This window comes from Taudactylus pleione, unplaced genomic scaffold (assembly GCF_031769625.1).
Source record: "Taudactylus pleione unplaced genomic scaffold, aTauple2 ptg000122l, whole genome shotgun sequence".
Taxonomy (NCBI): domain Eukaryota; kingdom Metazoa; phylum Chordata; class Amphibia; order Anura; family Myobatrachidae; genus Taudactylus; species Taudactylus pleione.
The window spans coordinates 9,885,997-9,910,560 of NW_028284524.1; the positions used below are offsets into that span (position 1 = coordinate 9,885,997).

The 24,564-nt window shown below is 44.0% G+C and overlaps 1 protein-coding gene across 1 annotated transcript in view; it reads left to right on the forward strand.

Annotated features, from left to right (window-relative positions):
• Positions 1-295: 295 nt before the first annotated feature.
• SLC23A3 (solute carrier family 23 member 3) overlaps positions 296-24,564 on the forward strand; it is a 133,478-nt gene continuing 109,209 nt past the window's right edge. Inside the window, exons 1-3 of the mRNA XM_088472411.1 lie at positions 296-394; positions 5,480-5,631; positions 23,549-23,643. Of these exons, the coding sequence (XP_088328537.1) occupies positions 296-394; positions 5,480-5,631; positions 23,549-23,643 (346 nt within the window). The remainder of the gene's footprint in view (positions 395-5,479; positions 5,632-23,548; positions 23,644-24,564) is intronic.

The window sequence follows — 24,564 nt, forward strand, 5'->3', positions numbered from 1 at the left end:
AGCACTACTCTTTAAAACAATATAATGTGCCAGTACAGTGGATTGTTGCTGTTTTTTTGTACTTTTTGCAGCCCTACACAAGAGAATCAGGTTATTGTGCAAGCAAGTGTAACACCAAGGTTAATGACTGACTGAATATGGGTATGAGACAGACAAAGGTTGTCAGTTCATCCTGCTCATTGTGAAAGAGTCTTCTGCCTGTGACCCTCCTCCTCATCTCTCTACCTACAAGAAACAGTGGCCTCAGCCATTCTCTTGATGTGCAACACAGAAGTCACTGCTACCGGGCACAGAGATGTCTATGATTTGCTGTGGAACCAAAGCTTCCCGGCAATCCTCCTACAGACTACATCACTCCCCACCTTGGCTGCTCAGCTTCTTATTTGCACTTCAAGTAAGTGAAGGCTGATCAGATATGCACTAATATCCAGGGTTATAATTATCATGAGTTGGCTCTGTTTAGCTCAGGTATATGTCCCAGACTAAATTTATCATATGGGCAAACTTGGCACATGACTATGGCAGCGCTCTAAAATGGGACAGCATAGAAATCATTTTATGTTTACCTTTTCATTTTATTTAATTTGATGTTTTTCCTCATAAAGATAATGGAATAAGGGGTATGGAATGGAAGTATGGTAAAGTTGCAGTGTATTTAACTATAGGTGCTTAGAGCAGCTGCAACACTCTATACAGCCTCAAGCCTGTACGGTATGTTACAAGTACTCTCAGGGCCTGATTCAGCTTTGGGAATAGAGTGAGATTGAGGGGCCTATTCATCAACACAAAAATAAAATTTTTAAGGACATTTTCCTTAATTACAGTTAATTACACACACAATTACCGCATCTGTAGGCAGTGCTGTGCATGCGCTGGTTTTACGAATGTAACAGCGCATGCGCAGCACTGATTCCAGCTGCGGTAAGGTAGGACTAGGCAGGGAAAAGTATCTATTTCCCGAAAAGCTGTCATCGCAAAAATGACAGCTTTTCGAAATAGATAGTTATGGAGAGGAGGAATGATGAATTCCTCCAGCAATTAGGTAGATCTCCATGCGAGTTCTAAATCTAATTACCTCCATCGAATTTGAAGTTATGATGAATAGGCCCCTTAGCACTTAACTGATAATCTTGGTGAAACCATCTTGCACTGCAGGTGGGCAGATTTAAAATATGCAGAGAGATTTAGATTTGGGAGGGAGGTGTCCAAACCTGGGCCAGATTAAGGGGGGGACGACAGGGGAGGTCGTCCGTGGGCCCCACAGAGGGGCCTCCACTAGGGGGGCCCGCTGTCTGCATCCTTCACTACTGTAGTGCAGACCGCAGTGAGCGCAGTCCACACTACAGAGTAACAAACACACAGTTGCCAGCGGCGGCAACTGTGTGTTTGCCACACAGCATCATGACGTCTCCCCCAGTGCAGGAGAAGACCGGTCCAAGGCTCAGAGCGGACAGTTGCAGTCGCGTCAGGTGCGGGGATTCAGGTATGTTTTTTTTTTTGTTTGTGTGTGTAAGAAGCAATGGCACTGTATAGAGGGGCCGCTACAGGGGTCACTGTATAGGGAGGCCACTTCATGGGGGCACTGTATAGGGTGGGGGGCTACTACTGGGAGCACTGCATAGGGGGGACTACTACTAGGGGCACTACATAGGGGGGACTACTAGTAGGGGCACTGCATAGGGGGGGACTACTAGTAGGGGCACTGCATAGGGGGGACTACTACTGGGGGCACTGCATAGGGGGACTACTACTGGGGGCAATGCATAGGGGTAATACTACTGGGGGCACTGCATAGGGATGGGGGGGGACCACTACTGAGGGCACTGCATAGGGGGGACTACTACTAGTGGGGGTACTGCATAGGGGGGACTACTACTGGGGACACTGTATAGGGGGGACTACTACTGGGGACACTGTATAGGGGGGACTACTACTGGGGGCAATGCATAGGGGGGACTACTACTGGGGGCACTATATAAGGGGCGACCACTACTGGGGGCACTGTAAAGTGGGGACCATTACTGGGGGTACTGCATAAGGGGCAATTCTACTGGGGATATTGCATAAGGGGCACTACTACAGTGGGCCTTGCAAGAGGGGCATTACTACTGGGGGCATTAAGGTGAATAGAAAGAAAAAAAAATGTTCCTAGGGTCACAAGAAATGGTGGTATATAGGGCCCCCCACAAGTTTGTTGCCCCTGGGCCCCCACCAGTGGCGGAACTCCCTGAAACAGTGGAGTCAGATGACGCCGGGCGCCTAGCTCCATTGTTACCTGGGTCCCGGCCGTTCCACCTACCGGCTTCTCTGTTCTTACTAGTAATAAATAGAAACAGCCAGAGGAGCCGCTGAGCACCGAACAGCATCAGCGGCGCTCCTCCTCCAGCTCCACCGCGTGTGCACTCTGTCTCTGTGGTCTCTCTGGTCATGGCGGACGTCACGTATCATGTGACCTCCGCGACCCTGGGCCTGCCCCTTCTGAGTTGGCGCCGCCGGCTAGCACTGACTACTGAGGGGCGTGAAGAGTGGCCGGGACCCGAGACAGGCTGCAAGACAGGCAGTACAATATAGTAAGTCTGTCTCAGTGTCTGGCAAGCCAAGCCCGATGAGGGTGGGGTGGTCGTTGCCTGCCGTTGGAGTTGGCGGTGGGGGGGGGGAGGCTGGTGTAGGACTTTGGGGGTAGCCACGAGTCATCTCATGTGGAGAACTTGAAGCTGACTGGCGAAGATGCTGCTGAACGGCGTGCTCATTTCCCTTTCTATTCTTTGTCTATCTCCATCATCACAAGCTGCAGCAGGGTAGGAACCATTACACCTGTCTCATACGGGGAATGTCACATGCAGTAGGATATGTGAAGTAGCCATAATCTAGTAATCATGTAAACTTGTTTACAGTTCAAACAAGGCAGACCTCATAGATGCACAAAGAAGCAAATGTCTGCTTAGCAGGCACAAATTAATTGCAGACCCTGTTAAGGTTTAAACTAGGGATGTGCAGGCTCGGATAGGTTCGAGTTTGCACGTGGAGTTCGGATTTTTCCCTCCAAAAAAACGGAACTCAGAAAGAGGCAAAACGTCATCTTGCACGGACGAACATCATCATTCCTGGACTTGTCCAGGAATGATGATGTTCGTCCGTGCAAGATGACGTTTTGCCTCTTTCTGAGTTCCGTTTTTTTGGAGGGAAAAATCCGAACTCCACGTGCAAACTCGAACCTATCCGAGCCTGCACATCCCTAGTTTAAACATAATAATTATTTGTTTTCTAACTGCTAAAAATAAATATAAATATAAGAAAGAAAAGACAGTCAGTTAGTGTACAGGTAATGAAGAGTTTATAGTAAAGTTAGCTTAATAAGAAGGCCTGATATGTAAGGATACGTGCCCCCCCACAGACCTTAATCCGGCCCTGGTCCAAACTGACATCTAAATTATAGAGCAATAATAAAGCTGTGCAGTATTTGTGGGCTACATACAAAAGCAGCCAGCATTTACCCCACAGGTAAAAAAAGTGAGTATTTACACCCCTTGCATTGCAACATGGTTTGTCCAGGTACACAGGTAAGTGCTAATTCTCACTCTATTCCCAAAGCTGAATCAGGCCTTCAGGGCCTCATTCAGAGGCGGTCGTTAGATGCAAGCGGTCGCTCTGAATCAGGGTGGCCGCTTGCATCCTGAACGTCCGCCTCCTTGTCGATCGTTAAGCTGTGGGTTAATACCCACAGCTCTAATGACCGACATGGGTGATGGTCACGATGGTCAAGACCATCGCGAACCATCGGGGCTTACGACCAGACCCTAGGGTGGGGTCTGGGCACTCGTAAGCCCCAGGGAGCTTCCTGCTCTGTTCGAGCAGGAAGTTCCCCACAATGGGGCCGCCCCCAAACGGCAAGCTTTCAGACTGGAACGCCTCCGTTTGGCCGGGCACGCCCCCGGTCCGCCCAGCAAGCGGGGCGAGCTGTCACTCAACATCGACAGCTCGTCCCGTCTGCTACGAGACCCCTAACGATGGAGCGCCCGTCGTTAGCCGGGTCTCGCACATGTGCATAACGGAGCCGGCTCCATCGTGCGCATGCAGTATGGGGCAACATCGAGTCGGTTGTGAGCGCTCAGCGCTCACGACTGACTCTGAATGAGCTCCTCAGTTCTTAAAAAGGGGAACAGACTGCAATATACCTTTCTGAATGCACAATCACCTTCCAAGTAAGTATAGAATACTATGCTACATATATGGTGTATGTAGCTCTGCAGTTGCATTAGAGGTCCTAGCATGCCTTTGGTTGCCTTCCTCTCTCATAATTAATAACTACATACTTCTTGCATGACCCTGAGAGATCACAGATTTCATTGTTATTTTAACCCCTGAGCAACATATAGCTGCATATTGAATACTTTGTATTATTATAGGAAATATACAATTCAAATATGCAGCATCTCCCGATAAGATTAAACATACCCATTAACGTTAAACACAGATTTATGAATACATTATACATTACCTCTGTCTTAGCCGGATAACTAACTTGTATTTGTGGGATCCTAACATATAGTTAGTTATTTATGTATGTATGTTTTTATTTCTACATATACATTATATTCAGTGTGATTTTGGAATTGGATTGCAAATGTAATTCACGGTGTGAGTTCTGCTCGCAGGACCTAACTCGCACATAATATGATTAACCCCAGAAAATCCAGATTCTTTATTAAATTAAGCAACCATTAGCTGGCTTCTGGAGGTAGATCTTAGGTGTTACGTGCTGTTAGCTGTCATTCTAAGACGTCTGCTCAGGTGTTTAGGTAATTTCTTCAGAAAGCTGTGTCTTCATTGCTGCAGTCACACCAAACAGCCACTCTCAGCGCGCCAGGTCCCGTGCGACTCAGCACGCACTGTGTGTCTTTTTTGCATAATTTTCCCCAAAAAATGCATCTTAGATCGCGACTAACACACATCCGGAGACCCCATTTATTAATCTGATATGCAACACTTGTATATCTGTGCGCAACTGAGTCTGAATCTGTATAAGAAGTGCTACAGTGCAGCGGCCGCAACCTTTTACCACGCCAAGTTCTGTTGTGCTTCATTTAAAGACTCAGTCGCACAGAGATGTATTTTCGGGCAAATAAGACCCTCACAGCAAGCAGAGTCGCACGGGACCTGGCAGCTAACTCGCGTTACGTATCTTGCGATGTGTGGCGTATTGACGCTAGGTGTATGAGGACACATCTATAGATCTGATAACACATAATAATGCTGGGTTGTGTACTTACACAGCAAAACAAAACAGCAGATTGGGTTGTAAGGTGTTTCAGGCATATTAAGGTTAGTTACTGGCATTACTATCTGTGAAATAAAGTTTGCAAGTTCAGCCTTTGTCCTAAATAACATGGATATTTTAGTACTGGTCATAAACTATTTATTTTCAAATATCCAATGATAGTTACTGATATATATATTTTTTTGGCCTGTGTACCTGTAGCATCTCCTGGTCCAGGCTTCTCTGCTATGTACCTGTCACAGCCTTCTCCTCCAGAGTCGCCCATTGGCACCACCAGATCAGAGTCGTCTATTGGCTAGCAGCCTCTTTGCCTGTGGCATTGCTACAAGCTTACAAAGTGGTCTGGGAACAAGGTACTGTACTGTTTTTTTGTTCAAAGCCTTTTTCAAAATTTGAGTAAATAAACTGTGATAGATTTTTTTATGTATCATTATAGCGTATGTTCTGCAACTGCATTGTCTCTGCCCAATGCATTATTCTTTTAGGTGGTCTTAGGGCCTGATTCCGCAAGGAATGCACGCTAGCAGACGCATGCACCCGTCCGCTGCGAGAATGTGCTAATTAATACATAAGCACGGAGACCGCAGCACAAGATGCAGATGCCCAGCCCCATATTAAGCACCGCCCATCTCCCTTTACTCACAGCCTGATCAGTTCGCAAGATAGCGTAAACATCGCGAACCATCGGACCCATACGCACAATAGTGGTTGACCTGACCTGCCGCAGGATGTTGGCCGCTTCCTGTGTACAGCTTACAGTATGGCTGCGTATGCCGCCGCACTGCCTTAATTATGCACGCTCCTGTAACGGCATTATAACGCCTGCGTATCGCCTGATCATCCCCTGTCACCACCCACAAACAACACTTCTTGTCAATCAATATCAGAAAGGTCTGTGTACACAGTGTGTGTAGTCTGCGTACCATAAACAAATCGCACTGGCTAGTTCGCGCATGCAGAGCCGGCCCTAGCCAATTTGGTGCCCTAGGCAAAATTTTGACTGGTGCCCCCTAACAGATAATCCCACCACCAATCTTATGGCTGGTACACATTAGAAGATGACTAGTGTGTACCGACCTCATTAGCGACGGGACCCGGTGGGGTGGCGGCATCAGCAAGTGCATACACATTTGCTGATGCTGGCAGCAACAAAGAGATGCCGGGGGCCATGCTGCATTCAGGGAAAGGGTCGTTAGAGACTGAGGTGACAGGCAGTTAAACTATATACAAATATATATATATATATATATATATATATATATATAATCCAGGTATTCCTCGTAGGAAGCCAATGCGACCCCCCGCTGGAAGAATCAAGCGGCACTCCAATCATGTAGAAAACGGTGTGTATTAAGTGGGCATATTATACACAGCAGCAGTCGACGTTTCAAGGTCTCCACGGACCTTGTCTTCAGGACCCATGTGTATGTGCAATAAAAGTGAATGAGAAAAAGTGTCTTACCTATATACTTTAAACTGGTGTACAGGTGCATGTGTCCACGTTGCACTCACCCGTCCAGACGATGACGCCCCAGTCCGGGGATGCCTGTGTGCGGCTCTCCACGATGACGTCATGCGTCTCCTTGACAACCCCGGACAACAGCGCCATCAGACTGGGTAGGGGAGAATCGCTGTGGGATAGATAGTGTGAGATAGATGAATATATGATGGTGTAATGAATGTAGTAAAAACTATACAAAATGACTGCGTGAAATGTGTATAAACTCTGCAAAAATGATGAGTGAATAATGTGAGAAAAAAGCGGATGAGTGCAACGTTTTCTACAAACCACATATATATATATATATATAATATATATATATATATATATATATATATAGTGTGTGTGTATAAATACATATATACATACATACACATATATGTGTGTTAGATATATATATATATATATATATATATATAAAAAATATCATACAACTTGGCACTCACATGCTTTTCAAACTGCAACTCCTTTGAACATAGGGAATGTTGGTTCCAAAATATTGCAATAATTTGTTAAGCTGGCTACCGCTTCACGGTCATTCCCATCTAGCCAGTCCCTACACTGATTCTCAGACAAATGAACTTGATCTGCCATCTTGGCCTCAAGCTTGCATATATTTTAAACATGAAACTGGGTCCTGCCTTAAAGAGACAGGACCGCACCCAGGGCTATCAGTTAATGAGCACCTGGAAAAAGAAAAAAGTTTGTCTTACATTTGAAAAACAGGGTGCCCTAGCAAGTGTGACCACAAAATTTAAATAAACGACAGGCTCAATCCACGGCACTCGACCATCTGGGGTGCCCTTGGTATGTGACCACACCATCTACATAAAAAATATCATACAAACTTGGCACTCACATGCTTTTCAAACTGCAACTCCTTTGAACATAGGGAATGTTGGTTCCAAAATATTGCAATAATTTGTTAAGCTGGCCACCGCTTCACGGTCATTCCCATATATACATACATACACATATATGTGTGTTAGATATATATATATATATATATATATATACACACATATATCCATATCTATATATCCATATAGACATATATATATATATATATATACATATATATACACACAAACACATATTCATATATATATATATATATATATATACATACACACATACATATATATGTGTGTATAAATATAGTATGTGTATATATATCCGTGAAGGCGGCACTCTCAACGACTTAAAAGCATGACAAGAACCCTGTTGTATAGATCCATACAACGGGGTTCTTGTCGTGCTTTTAAGTCGCAGAGAGTGCACCCTTCATCAATGTACATATGCCCTCACCTGCTTAGGAGAGGTAACACGGAGGGCACCGGACGCATATGTATATACAGTTATACACATACATATGTATACACAAAAACATATATATATAGATATATATACATATATATACACACACATATGTGTATATATAATATATATATACATACACACATATATATATATATATATATGAGTATATATATATATATGAGTATATATATATATATATGAGTATATATATATATATATATATATATATATATATGAGTATATATATATATATGAGTATATATATATATATATGAGTATATATATATATATATATATATATATATATATATGAGTATATATATATATATATATACATATATATACATATACTCATATATATACTCATATATATACATATACTCATATATATACTCATATATATACATATACTCATATATATATGAGTATATATATATATATATGAGTGACCGTCATATATATATATAGCTGTGCTTCATATTATTTGTCCCACCTTGAGTCTTCTTACCTACGCAGCGTTATTTTACAATGGCTGTGGGCTGTGGCTGGGACAAGATGGAGGTGGAGGCGGAGCCGTGAGTTGTTACTATGCAGAAGCTTGTTCTGACTAAGGGGCCGGGCGGAAGCGGATGACGGTCACATGACCGGCCGCCTGGCCATTCACTGCGCTGCCCGATCGGCAAGCTCCGATCGCGGCAGCGCGCTGGGGGGTTAGCTGTGCCGGCGGGTTCTCTCGGCTCTGGGTAGGTGCCTAGGTGGGACTGGGAGGGAGCAGCAACTAGCGGCAGTTGCCGGCAGCGGGGAGGGGGATTGGAAGGACTTTGACAGATTAGGAAAAAGTGGCGGCCACACGCAGAGCTCAGCCTCAGCCCTTGATGATGGAAAATGCCCCTAGCATGCAGAGTCGCCCCTAGGCATTTGCTTATCATGCCTATGCCTAGGGCCGGCTCTGCGCGCATGTACAGTACGATGCATACGCATGCGCAGAGCAAAAACATCGGCAAAGTGCGTGCGTTCTCTCCTTTGTGTTCCTTGCTGAATCAGACCCTTAGTCAGAAGGTCCTGTGCACTTATGATGCATCACTTACATAAAAAAAAGCAGAATGCGAATCAACGTCTATCTCTGTTTGGCATATTGATAATTGATTCCTCTTGAAAGAGCTACAGTATGAGCAAAGGTTAATTATTTCTACATTTACCATATCTGGTTTCTGTGTATGTGTAGTAATTATAATACTAGCAGCACTTCCTGAGCTGGCTTCTGTTTAGTCAGGGATTTGAGTGTGGTTTGGATTTTATTTCAAGACGTCGAATTATACATTTAAAACTTTATTAACACAAATGCACAGGAAATGTTTAAAATGGGACACAACTTCAGTATAGTTTTCTTTGGCATGTACAACAAACACACTGATAAAATGTAACAAGGTTCACTGCAATACAGCTGAACAGGCAACAAGGTGATTTTTTGACAAAAAAGTACAAACAAAAAAGGAAAATTTTGGCATCTGTCTTTGATAATAAAGTATGATAAGAAAACCAGACACAATCTATATAATAGTTGAAGTAGCATGTTGGTAATCCCAAATTGTACAGCAGTACAGAATATACCACATAAAACAACAACTTTTTTGTACTAAGGTTTTACTGCTATAGATTAAGGGGCCTATTCATCATAGTTTAAAATTCGATGGAGGTACTTAGGTTTAGCACTCGCATGGAGTTCTACCTAATTACCGAAGGAATTCATCATTCCTCCTCTCCATAACTATCTATTTCGAAAAGCTGTCATTTTTGCGATGACAGCTTTCCGGGAAATAGATACTTTTCCCTATCTACAATAACTTACCGCAGCTGGATTCTGTGCTGCGCATGCGCTGTTACATTCGTTAAATCATCGCATGCGCAGCACTGCCTACATTTGCGGTAATTTTTTGTGTGTCCCTCCACATACCTCCCCCCTGTCCTGCACTTACCTGCCCGCTGTAGCACCTCCGGCTCCGGTGGCTGCTCTGACACGTGTTCTCCCAGCAGACCACAGTACAGTTTAGAAAAAAACAAAAAACGGGAGAACACAGTGTCCGAGCAGCCACCGGAGCCAGAGGAGGGACCAGAGTGACGGAGGAAGACGCCGGGGGACCTGCCCATCTGAAAGCAGGTGTCACCTGCTATTTGCCACCTCACAATGGCGGATAGTAACTCCATCAAATTCCGAAAATACATAATTTTTGCAATTTGAAGAATACCATAATTTCCATATCCCCATACTAATGTATGGGGAATGTGAAAATTAACGCATGCGGACTTAACCAGGAGATTTCAGTGATATCTCCTGTGTTAAGTCTCTTCATGAATACTAAAAAAACAGTAATTAAGGAAAATTTCCTTAAAAACATTATTTTAGTGTTGATGAATAGGCCCCTAAGACAACAGGGTCTATGCACTAATAATCGCGGTACTGCTGCGAATATTATGTACCCAACTCGCTGGGGATATTTAAATTTTTAATAAAAATATCCCGGCTAAGTACCATGGAGAACTCGCAGGGACAGCGAGTTATATCCCTGGCATTTAGGAGAAGTCTTTCACAGAAGTGAAAGACTTCCCCTGGGAGAAGCTGATACTGCGCATACACACAGTGTCAGCTTCCGGGGTTGCGGGGGAGAGATAAAAAAAAATCTCTATCCTGCACTTGGAGCCCATCTGAAGAAGGCAAAACTCCAAAAAGCTTAACTTTTTGGAGTTTAGTACATAGGGGTCAGATTGTAGTCCCCATTGACAATAATGGGGACTGCGATCCAAAATGCTAATCAGCACTTTGCCAGATATTTCTGTGAAATCTCCTGCATTGTGCTATTAGTACATAGGATCGATACATACAATTATAAGGAAACTGCAGTTTCTGCATTATTTTATGCAAAAATCAGCTTGATACATAGGTCCCAATATATTATAAAAACAATGTACTAAACCACAGGTTCTCAAACTCTGTCTTCAGGACCCCAAACAGTGCATGTTTTCCAGGTCTCCTCACAGAATCACAAGTGAAATAATTATCTCCACCTGTGGATCTTTTAAACTATGTCAGTGAGTAATGACTACACCTGTGCACCTGCTGGGTGACCTTGAAAATGTGACCTGTGTGGGGTGACTAAGTTTGAGAACCACTGCACTAAACTAGTACATCTCAAATTTGGTTCTCAAAGCCTCCTAATAGTCATGGTTTTAAATATATCCATGCTTCGACACAGGTGACTAGTAGTACCTTAGTTATTTTGATTTAACCTTCTATGCTCAAGCATGGATATTCTTAAAGCCTGTACTGTTGGGTGGCTTTGAGAACTGAGTTTGGGAAACAATGCAATAAATTAATATCTTATTAAATTTGCACATTACGGTATTGAAGTCTGTCAGGTAGGTTACTGAGTCCTGGGCTAGCTCTTTTACCCATGACAACCAGTAAGTCTTGCTCCCAGTCCAAGAGCAACTCCAGAACCAGATCAACACTTTCAGGTTAAAATAAGAAACCTTGGCCCTCATTCAGAGCCACTCGCAAACAGCAGTACGCTCGTTGCGTTCCGATGTTGACTAACCACGCCTGCGTCGGTGTAACACTGCGCATGTGCGTACCCCCAATTGCGAGTGGGTCTGAATCAGGGCCCTTGTTCCTTACTACCAAGTACCCCTGGGTGGATATGCATTGCTTACCGAGGCAAATAAAATGTTATTTGTAAATTTACTAAGTAGCTACTTAAAATTTCCATTTTTACTAGTGGCCCAATGCATTAGCATTGTCACACAACCTATTCACAGAAGGTGCTACACTGCATACTTGCCTACCCTCCCGATTTGGTCGGGTGCCTCCCTAAAATCAGGTGCCGCTCCCGACCTCCCGGGAAGGGAGACAATCCTCCCGGGTGCCGGCGACCCCTCCTATCCCCCCCGCACTTACATGTAAAGCCCTCGCAGCGGGGGACGGCAGTGATGCGATTCACGTGGAATCGCGTCATTTTGGCCCCGCCCCCTGCTTCACACTGCCTGTAACATCGGCAGTGTGTAGCAGGGGCGGGGCAAAAATGACGTGATTGTGTAGCTCCGCCCCCGCCCCACCCGCAAACACTCATCGACTGGCCGGCCCCGACCCCGTTTGCTGGCCACGCCCCCAGTCATGCCGATCTGGCTGCTCCCTCTCGGAAGGGGCAGCCAGATTGTCGGCAAGTATGTTTACAGTCACCTTGCAGGTGCATGGCAGTCCCAGCTGAACAGTCCTTTCCCCATTAGTTCCTTTACCAGAAATACAGTGACCAAACCTGATATCACCTCTCTTTTGGCAGGAAAACATCAGCAGAAGGCCAGTGGTGTCTTCTCACAGCTTTCTTGTGATTCTTCTTAGCTTATAACCAGAACAACAGGAGCCAAAACTCCCATTCAGTACTGTCTAATGATGAATTCAAAACAGGGGCAACATACCTCCTTGTGCCCAGATGGATTTACACAGTGGTGTGCGATGGGTACAGGACTGGCTTCCCCTTATTTTATGGGCGAGCATCTATCTTATGGGGAGATGTAAAAAACCTGCGAGAAAGATAAAATGGAGAAATGCCCATAGCAGCCAATCAGCTTATAGCTATCAATTATCTAGCACAGTCTATAAAATGACAGTTAGAGACTGGTTGGTTGCTATGGGCAAACTCTCCACTTTATCTCTCTTGAATGTTTGACACATCTCCCCCTTGGTCTTGTTCTACACATGGCTGACTCTGTACAGTCTGCAACCATACACAAAGGAGTGCCCTTTAGCCAGATATATCAGTGTTACTATAATAAACGGAGAATCATAGGCTGCCTCCTGTGGCAGAACTAGAGAGTGGTGGGCCCAGATGCAAGAATATGCTTTGGGCCCCCCTATATAGTGCCCCCAGTAGTGCCCCTTATACAGTTCCTGCAGAAGTGGTCTCCCCTATGCAGCGCCCCCATTAATAGTCCCCCTATGCAGTGCCCCCAGTAGTAGTCCCCCCTATGCATTGCCTCCAGTAGTAGTCCCCCCTATGCATTGCCCCCAGTAGTAGTCCCCCCTATACACTACCCCAGTAGTGGTCACCCCCTCTATACAGTGCCCTCAGTAGCGCCACCCATACAATGCCCCTAGTAGTGCCCACCCCCCTATACAGTGCCCCCAGTAGCGCCCCCCTATGCAATGTCAGTGCCCCTTACACACACAAAAAAAACCCCACAACTTACCTGAATGATCCCCACTCTTGCCGCCACTGCTGCTGTCAGCTCCTCCCGGCCTGCTCTGCACTATGGGAAAGACTTCATGATGTCTCTCCCATCACCGGCTGTGAGGGGAGCCGGAAGGCGGAGCTCATGAGTGAGCTCCAGCCAGCTCCCTCCGTGGACGCAGCAGCCAAAGAGAGTCTGTCTGATTCTCATTGGCTGCTATAACAAACACACAGCCGCCGCTGGTGGCGGTGTATTTGTTTTACTGTGTAGTGCGGACCACTCTCACTGCGGTCTGCACTACACTTAAATACTGTGGGGCCCGGTGGACACTGGCGGCGGGTGCAGCGGCGCTGTGGGATGCAGGTGGCTATGGGCCCCTGCACCACAACGGGACCCGGTGCAAGCCACCGGCTGCACCGCCGCTAGTTCCGCTACTGGCTGCCAGGTGGACTTAATCTTTCTTATAACAGCCCTGCACCCTACTCTTGTCACAAGGTCCATCCTCAGTAGAATGTACAGTATAGAAGCTGATAACATTATACAAGGCAAGTTTGTATAAAAGGGGTTTATGCAGGTCAACCCCAGTGCAAGGTATCTCTATGTATAATTGAGGGAGGTTGGTTTATGATGTTTTCATGAGGAGAGAGTTTTACAAGAAGTGATGATGAAGAAACTAGGCAGCATCAATAACACATATTGCTAGTATCAGTCCCAGGTTTTAACGATTTATCTCTAGAAATATTTATCTGTGGAAATATACCTAATTTATAGTACCATCAACTGTAAAATTACTTTCCTTATTTATGAAGATATGAATTTAAAATACATAAAGTCTGTTAGAACTTTATTTATTATAACGGGTTGGGGTATGAAATCCCGGCTGTCGGGATGCCGCTGTTCAGAATACCGACAACGGCATCCTGACAGCCAGAATAGGAAGGCACGTAAGTATTTTCCCTACCCCTACCCTAACCCTCCCTCCTCGGTGCCTAAACCTAACCCCCCCTTCCTAGTGCCTAAACCTAACCTCCCACTCCCTGCACCTTAAACCTAAGACCCCCTCCCCAGTGCCTAAACCTAAACTCCCCCCCTAGTGCCTAAACCTAACCTCCCCCTCCCCGCACACTAACCCTCCCCCTAATGTCTAACCCTAACGCTTTTAGCTAACGCTGTCGGAATTTCGGCGTCGGTATTTGGACGGTCGGTAGCCCACATGCCCACTACATCCAGTTATAACACAATAGGGATTAGAAATCTTCGTGGGCCAAGACTGTAGCCCGTGAGACTTGTTCAAATGCAAGAAAAATAAGTGCCCATTCTAATATGTAGACAGGAATCTGTGCTGATTAAAATCACCTAAGTGCAGATGGGTTGGTGCTGGTACCAAGCAGAAGGAAGTTTCAACCTTCAAGTGTACATTATATACACAAATACAGAAGGAAGGGGACTGCAGACCTAATTTTTGCACCTGCACTTTCTTCTTGTATGGCACTACAGGTCTCAGCATGTTTGCACCTCTTATTAAAATTAGTGTGTGCAGCCCACGGCTGTTTTATAATAGGTGTGGAGGTGCACACATGAGAGTGAAAAGTACTGTCATTATTTGGGGGACTGAAACCTACCTAATGATAAAACATACCCTTAATTGGTATGCAACTAAAAAATTACCTGATTAGTGGTCATTATAATGTAGATAATCTTAATCACAACACATAAATATATAGATCAAAGGAGAAATGCCAAAATGAAGCAAATAACTCTTGTGTGTACAACAAATTAAATACTCACTATAACTTGCTAACAGCAAAATATCAAGTTAAGAAAATCCTAATGATTATGGGAAGGTCTCTATGAAATCAATTAATAACATAATAACCACAACAATTTGTTTATGGCGAAATGTCAAATAGAGAATAAACACTATAATAATGGGATATTTCCCTATACAGGTTCAGAGCATCACCCTGAAAAATTATGTTATACAATTATTAAAATAGTATAATGTATAATAGTATAATGGCAGCATTAAATGTAATAATACAATGTTCAGGGGCGCCGAGAGGAGGGGAGGGTGGGTACTGTTGAAGGGAACGGAACAGTTGGAGCGCAATATGTCAAAAGAAAACTGTAATTGAATAGCAATAATTAATAAATTAAATCTCTGGACTGAGTAGAGAACAGAACATGGAAACCAATAAAATATAAATGAATAATCATTTAATATGCAATATTAATAAAAATACATCTGGACCATGTTGGCTGTGAATAATTCAAATGGTGGCCGACATAAAGTGGTCATGCATTGACCCATAAATGAATAATATATTATATAAAACAATATTAAAAAATGGGAAACAAATAGTAAAAAGAGGTCTCTTCATATGGTGTTGGAGTGACTTAATCAGGCTCCTTTGATAAATCCTGTGTTACACACGTGGTAGAGAAATTGCAGAAAGAATGTACATTCGTTTAAGTGTGCATATTCATGTAAAAAGTCATTAATGTCCTTATGGATAATCTCACACTCCTAATGTGTGATAATTGTAGATGACAGCCTGTGGAGCAGTAAATAAATGTTACCTGAATGGGCGTGGTGATAGCCGGGTGGGGTGATCAGGGGGCAGTGTTCGGATTTCCGCCCCGTCAATAGAGGCTGTTTGTAAAAGACTGAGGACCTCATTCAGAGTCGGTCGTTGCGGCCGCACGGTCGTAAGGGAAAAGGGGCCGGATATGCAAATGATGAACTCGCTAGTTGCGTCCTTAAGATCAGATCGTTAGCTGGCCGACCAAGGGGAGGATGCGGCCGTAAGACAAAAGATACACCCCCTTCTCGTACGCATTACACGTCATCTCCGGCCATATAAGTATTAATCGAGACCATCGGTAACCATCGGAACTGGAGCTGAAGAAGTCAGGAGCAGCAGGTCACATGACCAGTGTCAGGCCAGTGACAGTTGGAAGTAGGCAGCAGTTGATCAGGGCAGTTCGTGAGACAGCTGAGTGGAGACTGGTAGCCCGCAACACCAGCGCTTACCATTAACGACAGCAAACTCCCTCATTAGCGGGCAGAGTGCAAGGTGGAGTCGGCAGTCACATCTGAATGCAGTGCAGCCTAAATATCTCCTCTTCTATCCAGCGGAGACAGGCCGGAGCGCCAGATAAGAAATAAAGCTGGAATGGCTGGTTCAATAACAGGCGGACCGGAGGTGGGACTCCAGGGGTAAGGAGAGCCAAACACTCACCCTCTCATCTCAGTCTCACATAGACAGCACCAGTGCTTTAATTAACAATACTGCCTCAGTATAACAGTTACCCCTGAGCCTCCATTAGGGACATACTGCTGCCTTATAAAGTGAGAGCCAGATCAGAAGCATAGACTAGCCCAGAGCCTTTAGGTTACCCCCTTCATTGGAGGGCATATGCCTGTTACTCTCAGGGATTATACGAAAGTATAGAACTGTGGATAAACAGCCTTGAGGTAGATTAAAGTGCCTCCTTCCCTGGACAATCACATTGAGGGAAATCGTAGACTATAACAGATTAATTCCCAACAACGAGGGACCTGCTCCAAATAGTGCACACTAACAACCAAAAAGCTTTCAACAACCCGGGCAACGAGCAACGCAACTTTACTTTAAATTAGACAGCGCTGAACTGTGAACCTTAGTGACAATTAACTAGTAGAATGGGGAATTAAAGCTACTTTAAGGGTATATAAATTAAAAGTTCATAGCATAGGTAAGGTAATGTGTTGTACACGGTACTAGGAATTAATAACAATTGTATAAATTGTATATATATATTTATATATATATATATATATATATATATATATATATATATATGCTGATTGTTACCTAATAGATGCTAACCTTTGCAAACTCATAGGTTCCTTCCAGTTGGCAGTAGCCGAGTTCCAGTAAAATAAATGATACTCATTACTGTGTGTCTTGATTATAAATGAATTGTATTGATAATATACATTGAATGTAGGAACTATATATTAGGTGAGAAGATTTTGGAGATCTAATTTGCCTGGGTATTGACCTCTACCCATGTGTACAATTAATAAAGAACCATAGACGTACACTTTCCCTGTAGTAATTCAAACAACAGAAAGGATTAGTTTATAATACCCCTTTTACACCAGAGCAAAAACCTGGGTTTTTGCTGGGTCTACCCAGGTTGCAGCTCAGTGTAAAAGGGTCCCTGAAAAATAACCTGGGTCAAGTGACCCTGCAATCCAACCCAGGTAGCTACCAGGGTTGGACCCAGGATGGACCTGGGTAATGGTGCAGTGTAAACGGTGCAACCTGGGTTATCTGACCTGGATCATGCCTAAAATGAGCTGATTGGTGGCTGTGGAGCAGTCACCTCCCACTTTTAATGACCTCACAGGTTTAGCAGGGCAGACCTGAGTTCAGTGTGAACAGGGCTAACCTGGGAGTAACCCAGATGAAAGGTGCAGTGTAAATGGGTCTGACCTGGGTCTGACCAGGGTTGGAACCATGTCCAAAAACCCAGGTCGGACCTGGGTTTTTGGTGGAAAAGAGGTATTACACAGTTACAGGACATTTAGAGTGGAGGTGTTTGGGTCTGTGTCTATGGATCCATAGCATTCGCAACAACTGACAACAGTGTTTCAGTTTTTGTGTCTGACAAACTGAAACAGTCAGTAGAATAAGCTTCAGATGGATGGATACTGCTATTTACATTAATAAATTGTGATTAATGTTCCCATTAACAGATTTATGGCAGTTTCCACAGGACACTGACTTTATGAGGAATATTTGATAATAAATTTGCATCAATTCAATTAAGATATAAATATGATGGATATCATTGACATCATTGACAAATCCTCATAAATTATCAATCTTAAATAATAAATTAATGAGACACCAGCACCAACTAAATACCAAAGAAGTTCCGCAAGAATTTATACTTGCGTTTTTTGAACATGGGAATCTAATAATATTAGTAACAAGAAATTAATTCACACGGAAGGGTGTTTTCATGATTTTATTTCACTTTTTCATTACCAATAGCCACATCATTATCATTTATTTTTATTTTTAACCTTATTTTTGCTGAACTCTATTCCTGTTGGAATATCTTAATGCATACCTAATAAAGTATTATTTTATCATACAAACTCAGTCTGTGCGCCATCTCCAAGACAAAACTTTTTTCTTTCTCTTCAGTACTAATATAGCACCTCTTGTCATAATATGGGGTTAATAATATCATAATATGGGGTTAATATAATTAATTTACACCATCTAATTTATGTGTGCAGATGTATGTTTATCTTTGTATTTTGTCTATTATTTTTGTTACTGAGGTTTCAAATGTCTTGGGGCTCTATTTATTATCATTATTTTTACTAAAATAAAGTGAAAAAGGGTGTTTTCACACCCTTTTCACATTATTTTAGTATCACCTACAGTTACTAAAGGGCAATTGGAGTAGAATTCATAAGTGCTATTGAGGGAGGGGGGGTCGAGGGGGGGGTGAAGGGGGGTCCGCGATCGTGGGGGAGGGGCTTAGCGCTGGGGGGGTAGCAGCGGCTGCCGGTCGGCGACTGCCCGGGCACTTTGTCACGGTATTTTTTCCGAAAATACCGTGACTAGTGTGCGGAGGGGATTCGTAGGGACAGAGCTTTATCGCAAGCTCTGTCCCTGCAAGGGATTTGTAGTAAATCCCTGTAATATTGCCTGAATTCGCAATTCATAATATCACACTGCAATCTGCATTACAAATGCGGATTGTAGTAAATAGAGCCCTTGGTCTCTGTTGTTTATTGTGATCTACTCAATTAAATATATTTAAAAATAAATAATTAAATAATAATAATAATAATCTGAAATGATTTGCTGTTCTTGATAACATATTTTATCTGAAACAGTTAATCACAAAGGCTGCATCTCTGGCTGTTATCTATGGGCCTGATTCAGTGATGGACAGATTTACACAGTCGCACACAGCCGTCCATCTTACATGCATATGTAGAAGGAGGGTACAGACACCACCTTGCTGCATTTGCGATCCCAGCACTGCGACCATCGTCACAGGCTGGGAACACCATCGGAACTATATCAACTGATGGTTGCAATGGTTTCTCCTTCAGTCAGGCTGCGGGAGCTAAAGCTTCCCACAGCTTGGCCGGTGCCTGGTCACACAAGAGGCCAGGAATCTGTCTCCGCCAACGCAGACCCTGGCCTCGTCCATCCCGGAAAATGGAGGTGACACGATGCCTGGACGCTGTTTCTGGTAACAGCGTCCAGGCATATCCCCGCTCTGCTCCCCAAATGCCGCAGCATGTCATGGGGGATCTGCGAGCGAGATCAGAGGACTCATTCTGCACATGCACAGAATGGGTCCTGCGCATACGCAGACCCTTCAATACCGGAGATCACCAAGGTGCAGACTCCCACCTCAGTGACAGGAATTGAGTGCTGCACTGTAGTGCCGCACATCCTGCACCCCCCTCCCAGCCTCCCCCCAATAAGAAGAACGGGAGCACGGAGGTTTGGGCCATGAGGCCACTTCCCTTCCCGCAAGGCCGAGCCTCCTTCCAGCATGGACACGCCCCCTTTTTGTCGGCACGCAGACCCTTCAACATCAGAGATGTGCATTTATCCTCAATAAACCAAGTCTCAGGTCTCTGGTGGCCACAAAATAAATCTCCAACAGTGATTCTACATCTAATGATTGCAAATGGAGATACACATATATTCTCTATGGCTATCCAGGTTATAGCTGAAAAGAGACATACACTACTGTATATGGACAAAAGTATTTGGCCACACCTGTTAATTATTGAATTGAGGTGATTCAAGCAGACCCGTTGCCACAGGTGTATAAAATCAAGCATCTAGCCATGCAGTCTCCATTTGCAAACATTTGTGATACAAAATGGGTCATTCTGAAGAGCTCAGTGACTTCAAGCGTGGTACTGTGATAGGATGCCACCTTTGCAATAAAACGGTTTGTGAAATTTCATCCCTGCTGCATATTCCATGTTCAACTGTAAGTGATATTATTAGAAAGTGGAAGCATTTAGGAACAACAGCAACTCAGCCACGAAGTGGAAGACCGCGTAAAATCACAGAGTGGGGTCAATAACTGCTAAGGAGCAGGGTACGTAAAAGTCGCCAAAGCTCTGCTGATTCCATAGCTGAAGAGTTCCAAACTTCCACTGGCATTAATGTAAACACAAAAACTGTGCGGCCGGAGCTTAACGGAATGGGTTTCCGTGGCCGAGCAGCTGCATGCAAGCCTCACATCAACACTGGACTGTGGAGCAGTGGAAACATGTTCTGTGGAGTGATGAATCAGGCTTCTCTGTTTGGCAGTCAGATGGGCGAGTCTGGGTTTGGCGGATGTTGGGAGAACGTTACCTGCCTGACTGCATTGCGCCAACTATGAAGTTTGGTGGAGGAGGGATAATGGTATGGTGCTGTTTTTCTGGGTTTGGGCTAGGTCCCTTATCTCTTGTGAATGGCAATCTTAATGCTTCAGCATACCAAGACATTTTGGGCAATGCTATTCCTCCAACTTTGTGGCAACAGTTCGGGGAAGGCCCTTTACTATTCCAACATGACTGTGCCCCAGTGCACAAAGCAAGGACTATAAAGACATGGTTTGAAGATTTCGGTGTGGAAGAACTTGACTGGCCCACACAGAGCCCTGACCTTAACCCCATCGAGCACCTTTGGGATGAACTGGAACGGAGACTACAAACCAGGGCTTATCATCCAACATCAGTGCCTGACCTCATAAATGCTCTACAGAATGAATGGGCACAAATTCCCATAGATACACTCCAAAATCTTGTGGAAAGCCTTCCAAGCAGAGTGGAAGCTGTTATAGCTGCAAAAGGGGGACCAACTCCATATTAAAGTATATGTATTTGAATACAATGTCATTACAGACCCTGATGGTGTAATGGTCAGACATCCGAATACTTTTGTCCATATAGTCAGTGGCGTCACAAGGTGGGTGCGGGCTGCACTGTAGTGCCGCACCTCCTCCCCCCCCCCGGGCCCCTACAGTTAGAAGCACAGGACCACAGGGGTTCGGGATAGGCCACGCCCCCTTTCAATGAGGCTGAGCCTCCTTCCAGCGTGGCCACGCCCCCTTTTCAGAGGCGCGTGGCTTAGCGCAAGCTCACAACATCCCCCCCACACCGGGTGACACTGCGGGGAGGGACGCCACTGCATATAGTGTAGATACGGGTTGAGAGCCAAATATACAATTAGATAGATTGATATTGATTGATTATATATATATATATAATCATGGACTCTGCAACTATGATGTTTATATATAATATATATATATATATATATATATATATATTATATATAAACATCATAGTTGCAGAGTCCATGGAGAATGGGGCCACTGAAAAGCAGTAAAGGAACACTACTTGGATAGCCCTGATCTAAGACACTTGGGTTTGTGACCTGTGTTACTTCTGTGAATATACAGTGTATCTGTTTCAAAACACTTGTCTGGCCTTTGCTTTTGTGTACACTAGGGGGTATGGTTGTGGCTTTGGGGAACCATCATATCTGTTCCATACCGAGAAACAACTAAAACTGTTACATCTATATTTGTCAAGGTTATTATTGGTAACTCTTACATGCAAACCAGATTGCTAGGCTTAGAGTATCTATGAGGGTTGTTCAAAAGTTCAAAATGTAATGCCTAAATGCTCATAACTTTGAAATAATATGCAACATTTATTTGAAACTTTGTTAGTTTGTAGTTTAATATGTCTGCTAACTATATATGTAGTTTTGTTTAGGTAGTCCAAGAAATACCATGGAATCCAAGATGAAACAAAGAATTTCTGGAAAAAGAAGGCTGCAGTGCTACAGAAATCCACAGAAGACTGAAAAAAGTATATGGTGAGCGCACAATTGACTATAGCAATGTCAGAAGGTGGATGAAGCGTTTTCAATTGGGAGAATAGTCCATGTGCGACAAACCTCGTGGTGGCAGACCATCAACTGCAGTGACAGCAGAGAACTGACACAAAGTCGATGCCATGATCCAGAAAGACCATTGTGTGACCATCAGAGATATCAGTGAAGAACTTGAATGTAGTCATGACACTGTAAAAACACTAGTCAATGATTTGGGATAATGAATTTGGCTAAATGGATTCCAAAGAAATTAGCCAGGGATCATAAGGCCTAGAGGGTGGAAGTGTGCAATGACCTTTTGACCAACTTTGAAGCCAACCCTGAGACATTTTTGGAAAATGTCATTACAGGAGATGAGACCTGGGTATTCCTTTATGACCCAGAAACAAAGGCACAATCAAAGCAATGGAAACACCTAAGTTCAAAAAAGTTTATATCACAGCGAACCGTAAACAAAGTCATGGCCACATTCTTCTGGGATTGCCGAGGTGTTATTCTCATCGATTACTTGGAACAAAACCAATCAATCAACAGTGATCAATACATTATTACACTTAAGAAGCTGAAAGAAACCATCCACAAAAAAAGGTCAACAATTCGACTGTCAAATGTCATCTTACACCACGACAATGCCAGACCTCACACTTCGATGGCAACATCTGCGGCCATTGCCAAAATGGGATGGGCAATAATGCCACATCCACCATACAGTCCTGATTTGGCCCCTTCTGACTCATCTGTTTGGCCCTCTCAAACATTCACAGCTTGGGTTGAGAGGTGGAGAAAATGTTTGAGGGCAGATGGTGAATTTTTTGAGTAGAGTCATTCTGTTACTAAGGCTTCAAAGTATTTTACTGCAAATTTTCAAATTTGTATCTATAATAAAATTTGAGTTGTGAGCATTTAGGCATTACTTTTTGAACAACCCTCGTATATAAGAATTCTGTAAGGTATGTCCTGTCTCCAACATGCATGTGCTCCAAAGGATCCCGCTGCTAGGGAGATGGGACAGAACTTAGCCTAGCAGGTGCCAGGAGAGGAGGAATGCGCTGCCGGGAACACATTAAGTACGGGTACGGGGCAAAGTGGCAAGACAATCTGACCCTGCCTCTGCAGGCCTATGCAGAGGTGTATGGGACTCAGGCATTACAGAGCTCAGGAACTCAAGGTGGAGAGGGTAGGACAGAGTGAGGGGAGAGGGTTGGAGCAGGTTGAAGCAGCCAGCAGACACTGAGGTGCCTCAGCATTTACTTATAATTACATATTTATAGAATGTTCTCTGTTTTCTAGGTTACCACTGGTGCAAGCTCCCACCTTTGAACTACTCATCCCATCCATAATCTTTAGCAAGTACTCAGCTGTTAATAGAACTACTTCCGAGACTGGTGAGTGTTATCCTTCCATGAGATCCAATACTAATAAGTAGGTGTAAATACAACCCATATCTAAATTTGGTAGATGCTCCTTACATAACCAAGGTACCTGAACTATATATACTTTTCTTCTGTCCCCAATAGAAATCACATTCAACTGCTGCCTGAATTGATTAATTTGAGGGAGGCCCAATAAGCATGTTTTTCGTTGTGTCTTAGGTACTTTATGTTGGCAAGCTCCATAAGGGTCAGAGGTTGACTTACCTGCATCTCGCTAACCTGCCTAAAGCTAACAAACCGACTCAGAAACAATAGTTATTGGGCATAAATCTCAGTCACAGCTTTATTTATTTGTTTACAGCATCAATTAATCATAGGGCAAGGAAAGAAGCGGTAGGTGAGGCTACCCTAAGCCTTTTCTCAATTCTCCAGCAATTGGAGCATGCACAGCCTAGCCTTTTAGGCACAGCAACTATGCTCCCTATACAACCAGTCTCCTGGCATTTATCACCCACGCCTGGCAGGCAGCCTGTGAGCGCAACCATCCAAAGCTGGAGCCAGGTGTGCAGCCACTCTCCCTGGGTGAATTTGCTGGTCTTGCTGGTGTCTATATATATATATATATATATATATATATACACAATCCAAGGTGCGGCACTCTTGTTATAAATAATACACATCAAGTCATCAGGATGTAACGTTTCGGTTTATCACCGTCTTCAGAACATAAAAAACAAATACAGACATCTTACCTTTATAAACATCACCCAAGTGAACGCCGTGCAGCCAAAGACGGGACCCAGCACCCGATCAGCAGACGCCGGCTAGTGACGTCATCACGCATAGCGTGTGACGCATGTGAAACCCATCACCAGGCATATAGTTGCTATGGAGACAAAGTCAACAGTGTAATCACAATGGTATAGTTCTCAA